Here is a 16,362-nt window from a genome sequence, read left to right on the forward strand (position 1 = left end):
AGGACGAGTCCCTTACCTCTGATACTGACCTCGAGGAGTCAGAGGGGTCCTCCAAATCTTCCTCAGATGATGTCTCTTTCTCTGACATCCTGGAGATTTTGAGACAGAGAGGCGACTGGCCTTCCAAGACCCCCTCTGAGGAGGAGTTGGTATTCCTCAAGGCCTTCGGAGCTCAACCCTCCGCCTCCTTGGTGTCTCCACCCTTCGACTAACTCCTGGATTTGATTTGTTGAAGGGTGTGGGAGAACCCTGATTCTGTGGAACCGGTGCCCAGACGTCCAAATAAGTTCCTTTCTGCTCCCCCGGGGAAAGAGTTCCTGACCAAAGGGGTTTCGGTAGATGCCTTGGTGGCGGCAGCCACTCAGCAGGAAGTTGCAGAGGCTTCTTCTTCCGTCCATCCTCCTAACAAGAAGTTCAGAAGTATGAACCGGTACAGGAAGCGTACCCTGTCTTCGGCGACCTTTACCTTGCGGTCGCTGAATTACCTTTGCCATTTCACTCTGCTCCAAAGAGATCTTTTTAAGGAGCTAGGAGATACTCTGACTGATAACATGCCTGAGCCGGTAACGCAAACTGTTAACGCCCAGTTGTCTACCCTTGGTTCCATTGTCAACTCGTCCATGAGGTTCATATCTTATGTAGCTGAGGGGGTGAGTAGGGCAGCTAGCTCGGGTGTAGCTCTCAGAAGGCAAGCATGGATGCACCTGTGTCATTTCGCGGAGGCCTTTAAGTCTTCCTTCACTTGATGGGTCCTCTCTTTTCGGGACCAAAGTGAAAGACGCCCTCACCAGATGCGAACAGGAGGGAAAGACACTATCTGCCGTAGGGGCCCGTTTCTCTCTCCCTTCTAGGCCTTTACCCTATGGCTCAGAGAGGGGGGAAAATGTGGTTCAAGAAGTCTGAGGCCTTTCCCTACAGCTGAAGGTGAGTCCCCCTCCAGAGGCAGAGGAGTGGGGAATTATTCTGGAAGACGCCGTCCTAGAAGCAGAGGAGGCCCCTGCAACTTTGGAGACCATGATTCCTTTTGCAGATCTTCCTTCCAGCGTTCCTGAGGCATTGCCCACTGTGCTGTTCCGGAGCCAGTTGGGGGCCGAATTTCATTGCATCCGGAAGCCTGGGAAAGCATCACCCAGGATCGTTGGGTGCTTTGAATAGATACCGGAGGTTATGCTATTCCCTTTGTATCAACACCCTCTCCAGTCAGGAGAATCCCGGATGTCCCACCCAGTCAATGGGATCAAGCAGCACTAGAAGTTACAAAGCTGCTAGAAAAAGGAGTCATCCAACCAGTCCCCTCAGACCATATTGGATCTGGAACTTACTCAAGACTCTCTTTGGTTCCGAAAAGAACAGGGGACCTGAGACCCATTCTGGATCTCAGTCGACTGAATCCATTACGTTCTGAAGTCCAGGTTCGGAATGGTCACGCTTCAGTCCATTTTTCCATTGCTGGAAAAAGGAGTATGGATGTGCTCCATCGATCTCAAGGATGCCTACTATCACATCAAGATGGACAAGGCATCCAGGAGTCACTTCCAGTTTCGTGCCCTACCCTTTGGTCTCACCACAGCCCCCAGGGTGTTCACCAAGTGTTTGGCAGTGATGACAGCTCACCTGAGATGTCGGGGATTCCAGGTGTTTCCGTATCTGGACGACTGGCTTCTCACCACCCCCATCAGGCATCTGCTCTTTCAAGCCAGGGAGACTACCATAGCCACGGTCAACAATTAGGAATTACTTTAAACTGGGAAAAGTCTGCCTTGCTGCCCTCACAGCGTGTTGTTTTTATAGGTGCAGAGCTAGACTCTATTCAGATGCAAGCCTTTCTACCACAAGAGAGAATAAGGGTGCTGCAGTCTCAGATCCACGCAGTGTTGCCCCTCAAAAGAGTTCAAGCCAGATTAGTTCTCCAGCGTTTGGGTTCCATGGCCGCCACCATCATGCTGGTGCCTCTGGCCAGGTTACATATGCGGATTCTGCAATGGCTCCTTTCCGCCCAATGGTCATTTCAGAAACTTTCTCTTTCCCACTTGGTACTTCTCACGGAACGGTGCAAACAGGAACTCCGCTGGTGGCTACGTTCCGCCAATCTGGACAAAGGGAGGAGCTTGATTCCTGTCTCCAGTGGCCACAGTGACCACGGACGCATCCCAGATGGGGTGGGGGGGTCATTATCTTGGCAGGACGGTCCAAGGCACGTGGCAAGATCACGAGGTACATCTGCACATCAATGTTCTGGAGATGAGAGCGGTGTTTCTAGCGTTGTGAGCCCACCAAGACACTCTACCTCTGGCAACGATTGCGATTCACTCGGGCAACATGTCCATAGTGTGGTACCTGAATAAGAAAGGGGGAACCTAGTCTTATTCCCCTGTGCAGAGAAGCCATGCGAGTGGTGGCATTGGGCAGTATCTTCCCAATGGTTTTTAGTGGCAACGCACATTCCGGGAAAGTCCAACGTGATAGCGGACAGGCTGAGCAGAGCTATTCTGATGCCTTACAAGTGGTCCCTGAACAACCGAGTGGCGGTTCAAATTTTCAACAGGTGGGGTCAGCCTTGCTGTGATCTCTTTGCCAGTCCCCTCAATGCCAAATGCATCAAGTACTTCACACTGATCCCCCCAGAGGGGGAGTCACCCAGGGACGCTCTAGCCCACGATTGGCCTCCCGGTCTGGTCTACGCTTTCCCTCCATTTCCCAAGAGTGATTCAGAAAGCCATATCCTTGGGAAGCAGGATGATTCTTATTGCTCCACACTGGCCTCTACAAGTATGGTTCTCTTTTCTTCAGAAGTACGCAGTGGACGGTCCTTGGACTCTGGACCCAGAGCCAGACCTCCTGACTCCCATGTCAGGCCAGCTTCATCCATGCCTGCGAACTCTCAGGCTGACAGCCTGGCTACTCCACTTCCATCACTAGTTAGACGGCATTCTTTTTCACCAGAGGTGGTACACATCTTGTCTTCATCTCATAAGTCTTCTACCAGAAAAAGTTATTCCAGCAAATGGAAGAGATTCTCCATTTGGGCTCAGGCCCAAGGTTTGGACCCCTTCACAGCCCCGATTCCATCGGTTTTAGATTTTTTAGTCATACTTTTCCGTCGGGTCTCTGCACCCACTACCATTAAAGTGCAATTGGCTGCAATCTCCAACTTCCGCACATCTTACGAGCCCTCTCTTATGGGCCATAAACTCTGCAAGGCCTTCTTGAAAGGCGCTTGGCTACTTCGCCCTCCTGTGTCAGAGCCTGTCATGCCATGGGACCTAAACCTTGTGCTACAAGCTACCACTTCACCACCCTTTGAACCAGCTGCCACCTGTGAACTGAAATTTTTATCTTGGAAAACGGCGTTTCTAATAGCCATTACATCGGCTAGAAGAGCATCAGAACTTCAAGCTCTGTCCATCAAACCTGACAGAGTTTCACTGAGACTTAACCCATCCTTCCTTCCAAGGGTGTCATCCACTGTTAATCTCCATCAGTCTATCGAGTTACCAGTGTTCCTTCCAAATTTTTCCAATAAAGCAGAGTTCAGGTTCCATCAGTTGGATGTGCACAGGCAATTGAGGTTCTATTTACACAGGACAAAACAGGTTAGGAAGTCTGATCAGCTGTTTGCGTCCTTTTCAGAGAACAGAGCAGGTTGTCCTGTTTCCAAGTGCCCAATTTCTAAATGGATTAAAGATTGTATTTCCTTCATCTACTCGGCAGCAGGCAGAAGTTTACCTTTTCCCGTCAGAGCTCACTCTACCAGGGCAATGTCTACATCTATAGCTTTCCATTCCAGGCTTTCACTGGATGATATTTGTGCTGCGGCCACCTGGGCCTCTCTTCACACCTTTATCACTCATTACAAGCTGGACGTGGCTTCTAGGGGCTGGGCTTCCTTTGGTTCCACGGTTCTCAGGAGTATCTTTCTATGAGCCTCCCAGGATAGAGGTGCTGGGGACGCTGTCCCGTGAGTAAAGAATGGAGGCGAGATAGGACCACATAATATTAGTTAGTTATGTACTCACCATAACAATAGATGTATGTGGTCCATCTCGCCTACATTTTTACGTACTCTCCCACCTGCCCCCTTCCTAGAGGATTTGGAGGAATATTGGCTCTGTGAACCTTTAAGGTCAGTTGCTTTTCTTTCCTTGTCTGGAATTCCTTCCAGTGTTGGTTATGTATGGGTTATGATTGGTATGGTTGCAAACAAGATCTGGGGCTAGGTCGAGGTGCATCTTGGGATACCGGGTTAGCCCAGCCAATTAGAGACTTTGTGCTAGAAAAATAGTTGGCCAAGTCGGAGCCGATTCTCGGCTCCGAACCCGTGAGTAAAGAATATAGGCGAGATGGACCACATACATCGATCGTTATGGTGAGTACATAACTAACTGTTTTCCACTGTGATGACGTGACATTTCATTCTTCAGACCTATAGTTCAGTCTATAGACTGCAATAGTTGTACTTCTACCCAGCCCTGTTGGTACAGAGTGATTTAGACCTGACCACTACCCAGGTAAATCCTATGTCAAGTAGAAGAAGTAGAGAGAACAAACAGATGCTGGTTAAAATGAACCACAAAGTATTTATCTATTAATAAAACACTGCAGTTCCTTTCAGTATCTACATTTTTCTAGTACCCAAGTTTGCCTGAAGGCTCAGATGCCTGTTAGTGCTACCATGGGTAAGGAGAGAAGCAACTGCAGCACCATACCCCCTCAGCAAGAACCTAAGGGGAAAAAAAAAAAGATGACACTAATAAGCTGATCATAAGCGATTGGCTTATTACAGCTAGATCTGCATCCCCCTGCTCTGTACGACAGCACCATAACCCCTCAACAAGAACCAAACAAAAAAGAAAAAGACAGACTTGACAGTAATAAGCCAACCGATACATTGTAAGCGATCGGCTTATTACAGTGAGATCTACATCCCCTGCTGCAGCACCATAACCCCTCTGAAGAATCCAAGCCACAAAAAATAAGTAAATAAGTGGACTTCACAGTAATAAGCCGATCGATACATTGTAAGCGATCGGCTTATTACAGTGTGATCTACATCCCCCTGCTCTGTCTTTTAGGGCAGCACCACAACCCCTCTGTAGAATCAAAGCCAAAAAAATAATCAATTAAAAAAAAAAAAAAAAAAAAAAATGGACTTCACAGTAATAAGTCGATCTGTACATTGTAAGCGATTGGCTTATTGCAGTTAGAGCTACATCCCTGTGCTCTGTCTTTTAAGGCAGCAGCCTGACGCATCTGAAGAAGCAACCCCCAAAAAAAAAAAACTGACTTCACACAGTAATAAGCCGATCCATACATTGTAAGTGATCGGCTTATTACAGTTAGATCTACATCCAGGGAAGAAAAGTAAAGTGGATGTTCCTTTTGCTGGCACCCTACAGATGCATCTCACACACACACACACACACACACACACACACACACACACACATTCAGCATGCACAGTTTTTTCTGCATTCACACAGAGATGCACACTGCTATCACGCATGCACTGTAGATTTTGTCATCTACTAGTAGCTCTTGTTCAGGCACACACATTCACCCTAATTTCTGGATTCAAAAATACACATTCTGCTTTCACGGACACACTTCTGCATTCACATATACATACTGCTTTCAGGCACGCATTCACTCGCACACATGCAGACAGAAACACTCGTACACATGCATGCATACACTGCAGCAGGGTAGTTGGACACAGATATCGTACAGCAATTTTAGTAAGGAGGCTTTGGATACCAAAACCTGAAAACAACTAATACATTTGCAGCACGATGCTAAGACAGAGGAGGAGAACCAAAGGAAAAAATACGGCTTTAAACTTTTGCGGCAGAAATATGGGCAGATAGTTGTATCCAGTCCAGATACTTAAATCAACTTACTGAAACAATTGTGGAAAATTATGTATGTTGACCACGGACTTTGCCTGCTATCTTGCTGGAGAAATGACTGGATCCAATGCTGTTTTCACTTCGGATGGAAACAGTGGATGGAATCATGTTCCACAACAACTTTTTCAGTAGTTTATAGCAGCTGATAAGTAGGTTGGCTGCATAATGGCGATGTCATTGTGGGAGGATCAGCATGAGAGGGGAACTACTGATTTGATTGTGTTGAAGGTACGTCAGGAAGGTGGAGACCAACTCCGCCTGAAAGGATGCAATACCAATGAATGGGGGATGGGCTTTCCTGCCCTACGCTAGGAAAAGGAAGAAATGTAGAACTGACAAACTTCTTTGTGTGTTCTGGTAACTGCTGATGGCTGGGATGAGTTAACGGGGAAAGAAAGACTCGCGGTTGAGTTAAATTGTTGAGCCAGGACCTGGAGTTTTCCTTTAAAGACTTTCTTGGCTTCAAACATCCTGTTAGCAGAGGAAAAATATACTCCAGAAAGACTATTTTATTTTTCACTGATTTTTTTTTTTTTTTTTTTTTTTTTCCCCCCCTACAGAGGGAAGCAAAGCAGAATCCGACAGGAAGTGTATCATACAGTGTGTAGTAAGAAAGCACAACAGAAAAGTAAAGCTAATAATAAGCAAGCAATAGGAAATAGTGTACTTTGGGTATTATGGATGCATGAGAGTGAACCTTACAGTAGAGAAAGCGGCAAAAAGAGCTGAAAGGGAGCATGGTACAAGCAGAAAAATGATCACAGATGCATAAATATAAGAAGTGGAGATTAGTGAGAAAAGACAGTATACATATGAAAAAAAACATAGAGAGACTGTTTAGGAGGCTGCTGCAGTTTCAAAAAAGCTGTAAATACCTATGTAGTCTCTTGCACAAATTCCATATTAAGTTTAGTAAGACTGCATAACACTGTTTTATTTATTTCTTTTCATTTATTTTTCAGGTTCAGCAAAAGGTCCCATTTGTCTGTGTCAAGAACTGAACTAATAAAGCCAAATCATAAAACATCAGTCTTTGTGTAAAGCTCCATTTGTGTAGCAGAATGAGATTCAGAAGACTTGTGTCACTGTGCAGGATGCTGCTTTGTTTACTGACTTTGATAACTGGGATACTACTACTGTTTGTGATCTTTATAGATGGGAACCTGTCCCCCACTGGCATTGTCTCCAATGATAGAGAAATGAAGGAGCTGAGAATAAAGGCTGCAAATTTGGACCTGGGCACCCTTACCCTTCAGGCTTCCAAGCACTATCGTATCTCCAATCATTCTGCTTGCGAAAGTACTGATCCTTTCATTGTTAACTTTGTCATCAGTACACCCACAAGTAAACACACTAGGGAAGTCATTCGAAGGACATGGGCAAGTGTGAAGCGTGTAGGAAAGTACCCAGTCCTCACTCTCTTTGCACTTGGTGTGCCTAGTAATCCAGATGTCCTGAAAGCATTAGAAAAAGAATCCAAACAGTACAAGGACATTTTACTTGGAAACTTTGTAGATACATACTACAACCTCACACTTAAGACACTTATGATCATGCAGTGGTACATCACCTTTTGTCCGCACGCCAGCTTTCTCCTTAAAGTGGATGAAGATGTGTTTGTGAATACTATAGCTATGGTGGGCTACCTTGCCTCTCTGGGAAAGAACGAAAACCTGTACATGGGAAGGATCCACTGGCATGCGAAACCTTTCAGGGATCCTAAAAGCAAGTATTTTGTTTCTGAAGCAGACTATCCTAATGACGCCTATCCAACTTACTGCAGTGGGACAGCATATTTGCTTTCCAAAGACATGGCAAGAAAAATCTATGTAACCGCACTAGAAACACCTTTATTTGTGTTTGAGGATGTTTATGTTGGGATTTGTGCCAAGAAGTTAGGAATTCACCCAAAGAATAGTGCCAGGATGTCTGGTGCCAGTCGTTTCTATTTTGACCGTTGTTGCTACAAGACAATTTTCACATCACATCAGATGTCACCAGAAGACCTAGGAAGACTATGGGCAGCTGTAAATGATGGGGAAGACTGTTCACCACTGTCTAGTTTGTTTGGAAATGTGAAATGTAAGATTCTGTCCTTCTTCAGTATATCTGAGACCAAGAAATGAAAAAGGAAGATACAGTGTACTTACTGTTATACGATATGATATCTGACTCTGACACAGAAGCAATTGCTTTTTCCGTGGTACATGAAACTGTAAACTGTTACCTGATTTTTGTGCCTGAGCAATCAAATGAAACCTCTACAGGGGTGGGTTTATGTTAATAATATGTTTGACATATGTGCAGCTCAGCTTCAGTAGTCTAATTTACCTTTGTGAGTGGTATAGTCCATGCTGACCACGTCACCTAATGCAAAAATTCATTTAAACTAAGATTTATGAAATGTGGGGAAATTCTCCTTTCTTTGAGTTTCATTCATCTTAGAGTTGATTTAAGTAGGATGTGTAGAGCCCCACCCCCCATGTAAAACAGAATTTGAATTCTGCTTCAGATTATTATTATTTTTTTTTCAAATCCATGCTGAATTTGAACTCATCGGAGAGTACTATAAGCATTTCTCAGGTGTCAGAATTAGTGTCCTTGAACACAAGTTGTACAAATTTTAGAAAATGTATTAAGTTAAAATGCTACATTTGCCATGTACCCTAACAATATTATTTGCTTTCCTACAAGATGAAAGCAGTCACATGCTCAACTTTGATAAGTTATTCTCTTTCTAGCCTTTGTTTTGTAGTTATAGAAGATGTAGTTTTAATATTTTTGTTGATTGCTGTGTAAACCTGTGGTTGTTCTTTAAATTACAGTCTCTTGAATACATGTTTTTATTGTTGCTTCAGCAATGGTTCTAGAGTCAGAAAACAGCTGTGAAATCCCTTTAGGTTTAACTTTGGAAACAGTCTGAAATGAGCCATAAGAAAAAAAAAATCTGTTAAATTTCTTTACCTAGTCAAACCACTCAGGTTTGACCATGTTGCCCACCCCTACTGTAAGGTTGATCTGGGACACTCCTCCCAGTCTAGTGCCATTAGTTCATTCAACCTAATGCAGAGAGAACATTTGAGTAGGCCAACCCACTCAGTTTCGTTACCTTAAATTATCTTCTGCTTCTCCTCTCTCCCTTTCCTTTACAAAAAAAAAAAAAAACTTTGCTAGAATCTCTCTGTGTTCTGCTTAACTGTAACAAAAAAAATTACGCTCGTTTCCTGCCTTTCCTGTAACTAGTCTAGTCCAGATACAGATTTGCTATGTCCAGGACTGTTTGTAAGCTTCTGAGTCCCCCAAGCCTGTCTGTGTTGGAGGAAAGCCTGCAAGTTTATCAGGGGGGAGTGGTAAGCACTAGGCAACCTATCTACCACATAGAGTGGCTTTTGGCCCAGAAATTGTAATTATTGGCAGTTTAGGCAGTTTTCCATCTGTCAACTTCCTGCTTTAAAAGCCCACATTTGCACTAGTCCAGATACAATTTTTTGCTGTATCCAGGACCCCCCAAGCCTTTCTGTATTAGAGGGAAGCCTTCTAGCTAATCAGTGGGAGTGGTAAGCACTAGGTAACCTATCTACCACATGAGTGGTACTGGCCCAGAAATTGTAGATGTTAAGTTGTCTATCTCGCCTTCATTCTTGCTGGATGGGTTCGGAGCTGATCCTCGGCTCCGACTCGGCCAATACTAAAGCTCGAGAGCTAATTCCACCGGCTCGAGGCTCCCCTATATCCCACAATGCTAAGCAGTAACTACTCAGATCTCATTTGCCGCTTAGCTGACTAGGTGCTTTTCTACCGGCTCTGGCAGGTTAGTGAAGAATTTAATTCTAAATTTTCAATTCTTAGACCCCTAGTGCCCTTTTTTTTACTGAAACCTTTAGTTTTAAATCCCCTTTTTCCTGGTTCGACAACTTTGTTGCCCTTTTTTCCCTCCTTTATTCCCCTTTAGTTTTAGGCCTTAGGTCCCTTCTAGTCCCCTTGTGTGACTGGTATTTTATTTTTAATTAAGGCCTGTGTGTGTGTCTGTGTGTTTTCTTGGACCTTTTATTATGTCTAAGGAATCTAAGGTCTCAGGCTTCAAGAAGTGCGACTCGTGCTGTCAGAAAATACAGACGGTCACACTTCTTGTGTGTATTGCCTGGGACCTTTGCACCTGCAGGACTCTTGTGCTGTTTGCCATGGTTTTAGCCCTAGAGTCCAGCAGGAACGCAAGAATAAATTAATCTTGCGTGGCTTATTAAAGCCTGAAGGCCCCCCGACTCAGTCTGTGTCGGGGAAGCCTTCTAAAACTTCCAAACAGTCGGCTCCGGTTTCTGAGTCGACTTCTGGAAATGTAAAGTCTGCTTCGACATCGGCTCTGGCCGGAGCCGATGTTTCCCAGCCTCATACTGTTACCTCGACTCTGGCTGGAGCCGAGGTTGATATAACTCCATTGGCTCTGATACTTTTATCGAAGCAACCTTCTAGGAAGAGATCTAGATCCCCCTCTATCGGCTCCGTGCACTCGGCACCAGGATCCCCTCTTCTTTCTGAACGGAGCCATAGAACACATTCCTCACGGTCTTACAGGCTATCTGACCACGATTTGCAAAGGGTAGTGAGTAGACTTCTCAAGTCCGAGGCACTGGCCCAAATGATGCATAGCCCAACTCAGCAGTCAGTGGCTATTTCCATTCCCCAATGTATTCCTCCTCCAACTCCTTTGAGTTCGGAGCCAGGGCTCATCGGAGCCATGACTGTCGGTGCGTCGGATCCGATACCTTCCCTTTCGGCTCCGTCATCTGCTCCGATCTCCTCCTTGGAGGGATCTTGGCGCCGAGCTTCCCTCGTCGGCTCCGAGGGGGCGAGTGGCATCGGACCCTTGTCAGACCTCGCTCTCCCTCTCGGGGCTTCGGCGCTGGTGAGTTCGGCTCCGACATTGGCCTCGGAGCCATCCCTGTCAGTGCCGGGGGGTCCTTGTCTCTTCGGAGCGGGGACCTCCGGCCTTGCCTGATGGTGCCTTCGAGGTCATGCGGAGCGTGCTACAACCAGGATCTTCCCCACAGTCAGCTCAGTCGGCCCCCCCCATCTTCAGTGCCTGCGGTGATTTCTACCCACCCCCTTGCATTAGACCGCAGAGAGCCAACTCCTCAAGTTTCCCCATTGGGAATTTCCTTCTCTTCCGAGGCCTCTCCTGACCCGGTAGGAGATCCCCCTAGGAAGAGGCAGTGCAAGAGGAAGCACATTGACTCCCCTGAGTCTATCACCTCTAACACCGACTTAGAAGAATCTGAACGTTCCCCTCGATCCCCCTCTGAGGATGCCTCCTTTGCTGACATCCTTGAGATCCTGAAACAGAGGGGGAACTGGCCAGCCCTTAACCCTTCGGAGGATGAGTCAGTGTATCTTGAAACGTTTGGCTCTCGCCCTTCTACCTCCTGGGTGTCCCCTCCCTTTGACCCCCTTATGGAAGTGGTGGCAAGGGAAGGCCTGGACGGCTCCTGATTCAGTGGAACCCACCCCGAGGAGGCCATCTAAGCTTATTACTGCCCCTAGAGATAAAGATTTTTTATCCAAAGGTGCCCCCGTTGATGCCATGGTGGCGGCTGCGGCCACTAAGAAGGAGTTAGCCGATCCTTCGGGTCCTGTCCATCCTTCTAATAAGGAATCTAGGACCATGGACAGGTACGGAAAGCGGATGTTCTCATCAGCGACCTTTTCAATTTGGATGCTGAATTACTTATGCCACTTCACTCGTCTTCAGAGAGATTTACTCATGGATCTGAGTGAAGTGATAAAGGATCCTACAGCTGAGGGGTTCCAAGACTGAATGAACTCCCAGTTGGCAACCCTGAATTCCATCGTTAACTCCTCCATGCGGCTTCTCATATGCTGCTGATGGGGCGAGTAGAGCCGCAGGCACAGGTTGCCTTACGACGTCATGCCTGGATGCCGCTGTGCAACTTTGCGGACCCTTTCAAGGCGTCCTTCACCAATTCTCCCTTTGATGGATCATCCTTGTTTGGTCCACAGGTGAAGGATACATTGACCAGGTGTGAGGTAGAAGGTAAGACTCTCTGCCGTAGGAGTCAGTTTTCCTACCCCTTCTAGACCCTATCCCAAAGGTCAGAGGGGAGGAAAGATGTGGTTCCGTAAACAATCCCAGGGAGTTTCATCTGACGCACAAGGTCGATTCCCCTCTCGAGGCAGAGGGGGGAATAATAATAATAGACGCCGCTCTAGAGGCAGAGGAGGTCCGCAAAACCAGGGTAGCAGAGAAACGTTCTCTGATGAACCCTTTCAGCATCCCTGAGGGGGCTGCCCACCTTCGGAGGCAGTCGGGGGAAGGTTATCCCTGTACCCAAAAGCCTGGCTTTCCCTCGAGACAAATGGGTACAGTCGATCGTATCCGAGGGTTACAAAATTCCCTTTATTCACATCCCATCCCAACCCAAAGGATCCCTTCCAGATGTTCCACCCAGTCTAAGGGAACAAGCAGCATTAGAAATTTCAAAGCTGCTATCAAAAAGAGCTTATCCAATCAGTCCCAGCAGACCAGCAAGGATCCGGAATCTACTCCAAATTCTTTTTGGTACCAAAGAAAACAGGGGACTGGAGACCCATACTGGATCTCAGCAACTTAAACAAGTATGTCAGGAAAACAAAATTCCAGATGGTCACGCTACAGTCCATTCTACCCTTCTTGGGTCAGGACAATTGGATGTGCTCGATAGATCTTCAGGACGCGTACTACCACATCAAGATGAACAGACGCTCCAGAAGATTTCTCCGCTTCAGGCTGGGAGCCAGTCACTACCAGTTTAGAGCCCTGCCCTTTGGTCTCACTACAGCCCCCCGTGTGTTTACCAAATGCATGGCAGTGGTCGCGGCTCACTTGAGACGTCAAGGATTCCAGGTGTTTCCATATTTAGACGACTGGCTCCTTACTGCCACCACCAGACATCAGCTTCTTCTATCCAGGGACTTCACCATCCAGATTTGCCAAGCTCTAGGCATTTCAATAAATTTCGAAAAATCTGCTTTGTTGCCTTGTCAATCTATTACCTTTATAGGCGCCACCTTAGACACACTCAATCTTTCAGCCAGACTCGGAGCAGAGAGTGTCAGACATTCGGAAACAAGTTTCCCTTCTCTTACAATGCAACAAAGTCAAAGCCAGACTAGTTTTGAAGGTGTTAGGACTCATGGCAGCAGCTATTCCCCTTCTCCCCTTAGCTTGCTTCCACATGAGGATCCTCCAATGGATGCTGTTTACTCAATGGTCCTTCCAACAGCTCCCGATGTCCCATACCATATTGATAACTCAATCATGCAAGAATCAACTGTCTTGGTGTATCACATCACCTCGGGTTCTCCAAGGAAGACCCTTCACCCCCCCCCCCCGTCGCCACGTTGACAACAGACGCCTCCCTGATCGGGTGTGGGGGGGCATTATCAGGGCAGGACAGTCCAAGGCACGTGGCAACCTTTCGAGTGCCACTTGCACATAAATGTCTTGGAGATGAGAGCAGTGCTATTAGCGTTGCAAGCCCTTCACAACTCTCTTCCCACTGGGACTATTGCAATTCAGACGGACAACATGTCCGTAGTGTGGTACATCAACAAACAAGGCGGAACCAGATCATACCCCTTATGTCGAGAGGCACTCAGACTTTGGCAATGGGCGATCTCTTCTCAGCGTTTTCTGATAGCAACGCACATTCCCGGGAAATCCAACGTGATTGCAGACAAGTTGAGCAGGGCAATTCTCATGCCCCACGAGTGGTCTCTAAAGAAATCAGTTCTAGAAGAAGTATTCCTAAGATGGGGCCACCCTTGCTGCAATCTTTTTGCTACTCCCCATAACAGCAAGTGTCACGACTTCTTCACTCTCTTCCCGTTACCAGGCCATCCCACCAGAGACGCTCTAGTCCACGATTGGCCCCAGGGACTTCTATATGCCTTTCCCCCTTTTCCACTGATATCTCAACTAATTCAGAAAGCCATCGCTTTGAGTGCGACAATGATCCTCATTGCCCCTTACTGGCCTCGACAGATATGGTTTCCGTTTCTTCATAGTTACCTTTTGGAGCAGCCTTGGCATCTGGACCCAGTACCAGATCTGTTAACCCACCAATCGGGTCAGCTGCACCAATCTCTGCATTCTCTAAACCTCACAGCGTGGTTTCTCCGATTCGACCTTAGCCAGGCTTCCTCAATATCTCGCTCGGTCCGAGATATCTTGATAGCCTCTCATAAATCTTCTACTCGGAAGATTTATAGTAGCAAATGGAAACGCTTCTCTTTTTGGGCAACATCAAAAAACATAGATCCCTTTACTGCACCTATCCAGTCTATTCTAGACTTTCTAGCAGAGCTCTTTCATTTAGGATCATCTCCATCTACCATTAGAGTTCAACTGGCTGCCATATCTAATTTTCATGTAGGTGTCTCGGAATCTAGCATCATGGCTCACAAACTCTGTAAAGCCTTTTTAAGGGGCGTATTTCTTCTCAAACCTCCAATCAAAGATCCCCCGCCTCAATGGGATTTGAACTTGGTTCTGGCATCCTTAATCTTTCCCCCCTTCGAACCGGCGGCTTCATGTTCTATGAAGTTGCTTTCTTGGAAGACACTTTTTCTGGTAGCTATAACTTCAGCGAGAAGGGTATCCGAACTCCATGATCTGTGCAGTCATCCTCCTTACTTAGTGTTTCACAAAGATAGGGTATCCCTCCGTACTAATCCATCCTTTTTACCTAAGGTTTCCTCTCAAGCAAACCTAAACCAAATTATTGATCTCCCCATCTTTTTCCCTAACTATTCAAACAGGTCGAAACAAAAGCTACATTTTCTGGATGTTCATCGCCAACTTAGATATTACTTAGACAGGACTAAACAATTCAGGAAATCTGATCAACTGTTTCTGTCATATGCAGAAGGGAAATTGGGCCTTCCTATTACTAAAGTATCCCTCTCTAGATGGCTCACCTCTACAATTACCTTCATCTATGAGATCAGACATCAAAAACTACCTTCAAGACCTAGAGCTCATTCAACTAGGGCATTAGCTACATCCGTAGCTTTTCAGGTTAGGCTGCCAATAGATTCCATTTGTGCAGCAGCCACCTGGGCTTCTCCTCATACCTTCATTTCACATTACAAATTGGACATCGTCTCCAGAAACCGTGCCAACTTTGGTTCCACTGTTCTCAAGAGTCTGTTCCGATAGGCCACCCGGGATAAGGTGCTAGGGACGTGGTCCCATCCAGCAAGAATGAAGGTGAGATAGACAATTTAACATTAAGAAGTTATGTACCTACCATAACGTTCCATGTTAGTTGTCTTCTCGCCTTCTTTCTTGCGTCCCACCCTCCTTCCCCCAAGCCTGGACAGACCGATAGGAATTCAGTTTGTGATCTTCCTCTGGAAGTAGTCATTCCCACACGTTCTTCCACCTCCTTTTCTCCTTTCTTAGGTCTGCAATACCTTTCACGCAGGTTGTTATTGAGGTGGGTTTCCCTTCTCCATTCTATGGAGACTAGAGTTGCTTGGTATAGCTATCAAACGAGATCTGAGTAGTTGCCGCCTAGCATTGTGGGATATAGGGGAGCCTCGAGCCGGTGGAATTAGCTCTCGAGCTTTAGTATTGGCCAAGTCGGAGCTGAGGATCGGCTCCGAACCCATCCAGCAAGAAAGAAGGCGAGAAGAAGACAACTAACATGGAACGTTATGGTAGGTACATAACTTCTTATTGGCCGTTTGGGCAGTTTTTCCATCTCTCTCAACTTTCTGATTTAAAAGCCTGCATTTGCACTTGTTTCCCCCTTTCATGTAACTAGTCTAGTCCAGATACAGACATACAGATTTGCTGTATCCAGGACTGTTTGTAAGCTCCTGAGGCTTCCAAGCCTTTCTGTGTTGGAGGGAAGCCTGCTAGCTTATCAGTGGGAGTGGTAAGCACTAGGTAACCTATCTACCACATAAGGAGTGGTTTCTGGCCCAGAAATTGTAGTTATTGGCCATTTGGGCAATTTTTCCATCTCTTTCAACTTTCTGATTTAAATGCCCACATTTCCACTTGTTTCTTTCCTGTAACTAGTCTAGTTCACATACAGATTCATAGTTTTAGCAATTGAATTTGCTTATTCGTGCTCAGCACTTGTTCAGAACTTGTAAGCACTAAACAAGCTACTAATTACTATAGCACTCAACCTTCCTCATTACCTAGAAGAAAACAAGTTTTGTACTTAACTTTCCTCACTTGCTTAGAGAAAAACAGCTCTTGTACTCACTTTCCTCACTTGTCTAGAGGAAAATAGTTTTTTATTCAGGCATGTCCAAGGGTTAGCTCCCAGTGTTCTCTCCTGTCTATCTGATGAATCTGGGCATCTTGGGGCACTGTAGCAATTGCCTCATGTACACAGACAACCCTCTCCTCCTACCACCCAACACTACAACCTGTGAGAGATGC

At 46.2% G+C, this 16,362-nt stretch overlaps 1 protein-coding gene across 9 annotated transcripts in view; it reads left to right on the forward strand.

Annotated features, from left to right (window-relative positions):
- Nucleotides 1-8,744, forward strand: part of B3GALT4 (beta-1,3-galactosyltransferase 4) — a 476,996-nt gene extending 468,252 nt beyond the window's left edge. For all 9 annotated transcript variants that reach the window (XM_044083528.1, XM_044083527.1, XM_044083524.1 and 6 more), the window contains one exon: nt 6,869-8,744. In XM_044083528.1, the coding sequence (XP_043939463.1) occupies nt 6,968-8,032 (1,065 nt within the window). In that variant the 5' untranslated portion in view covers nt 6,869-6,967 and the 3' untranslated portion in view covers nt 8,033-8,744. The remainder of the gene's footprint in view (nt 1-6,868) is intronic.
- The last annotated feature ends 7,618 nt before the right edge of the window (nt 8,745-16,362 follow it).

This window comes from Protopterus annectens, chromosome 9.part0 (genome assembly GCF_019279795.1).
Source record: "Protopterus annectens isolate FY-2018-M chromosome 9.part0, PAN1.0, whole genome shotgun sequence".
Classification (NCBI taxonomy): domain Eukaryota; kingdom Metazoa; phylum Chordata; order Ceratodontiformes; family Protopteridae; genus Protopterus; species Protopterus annectens.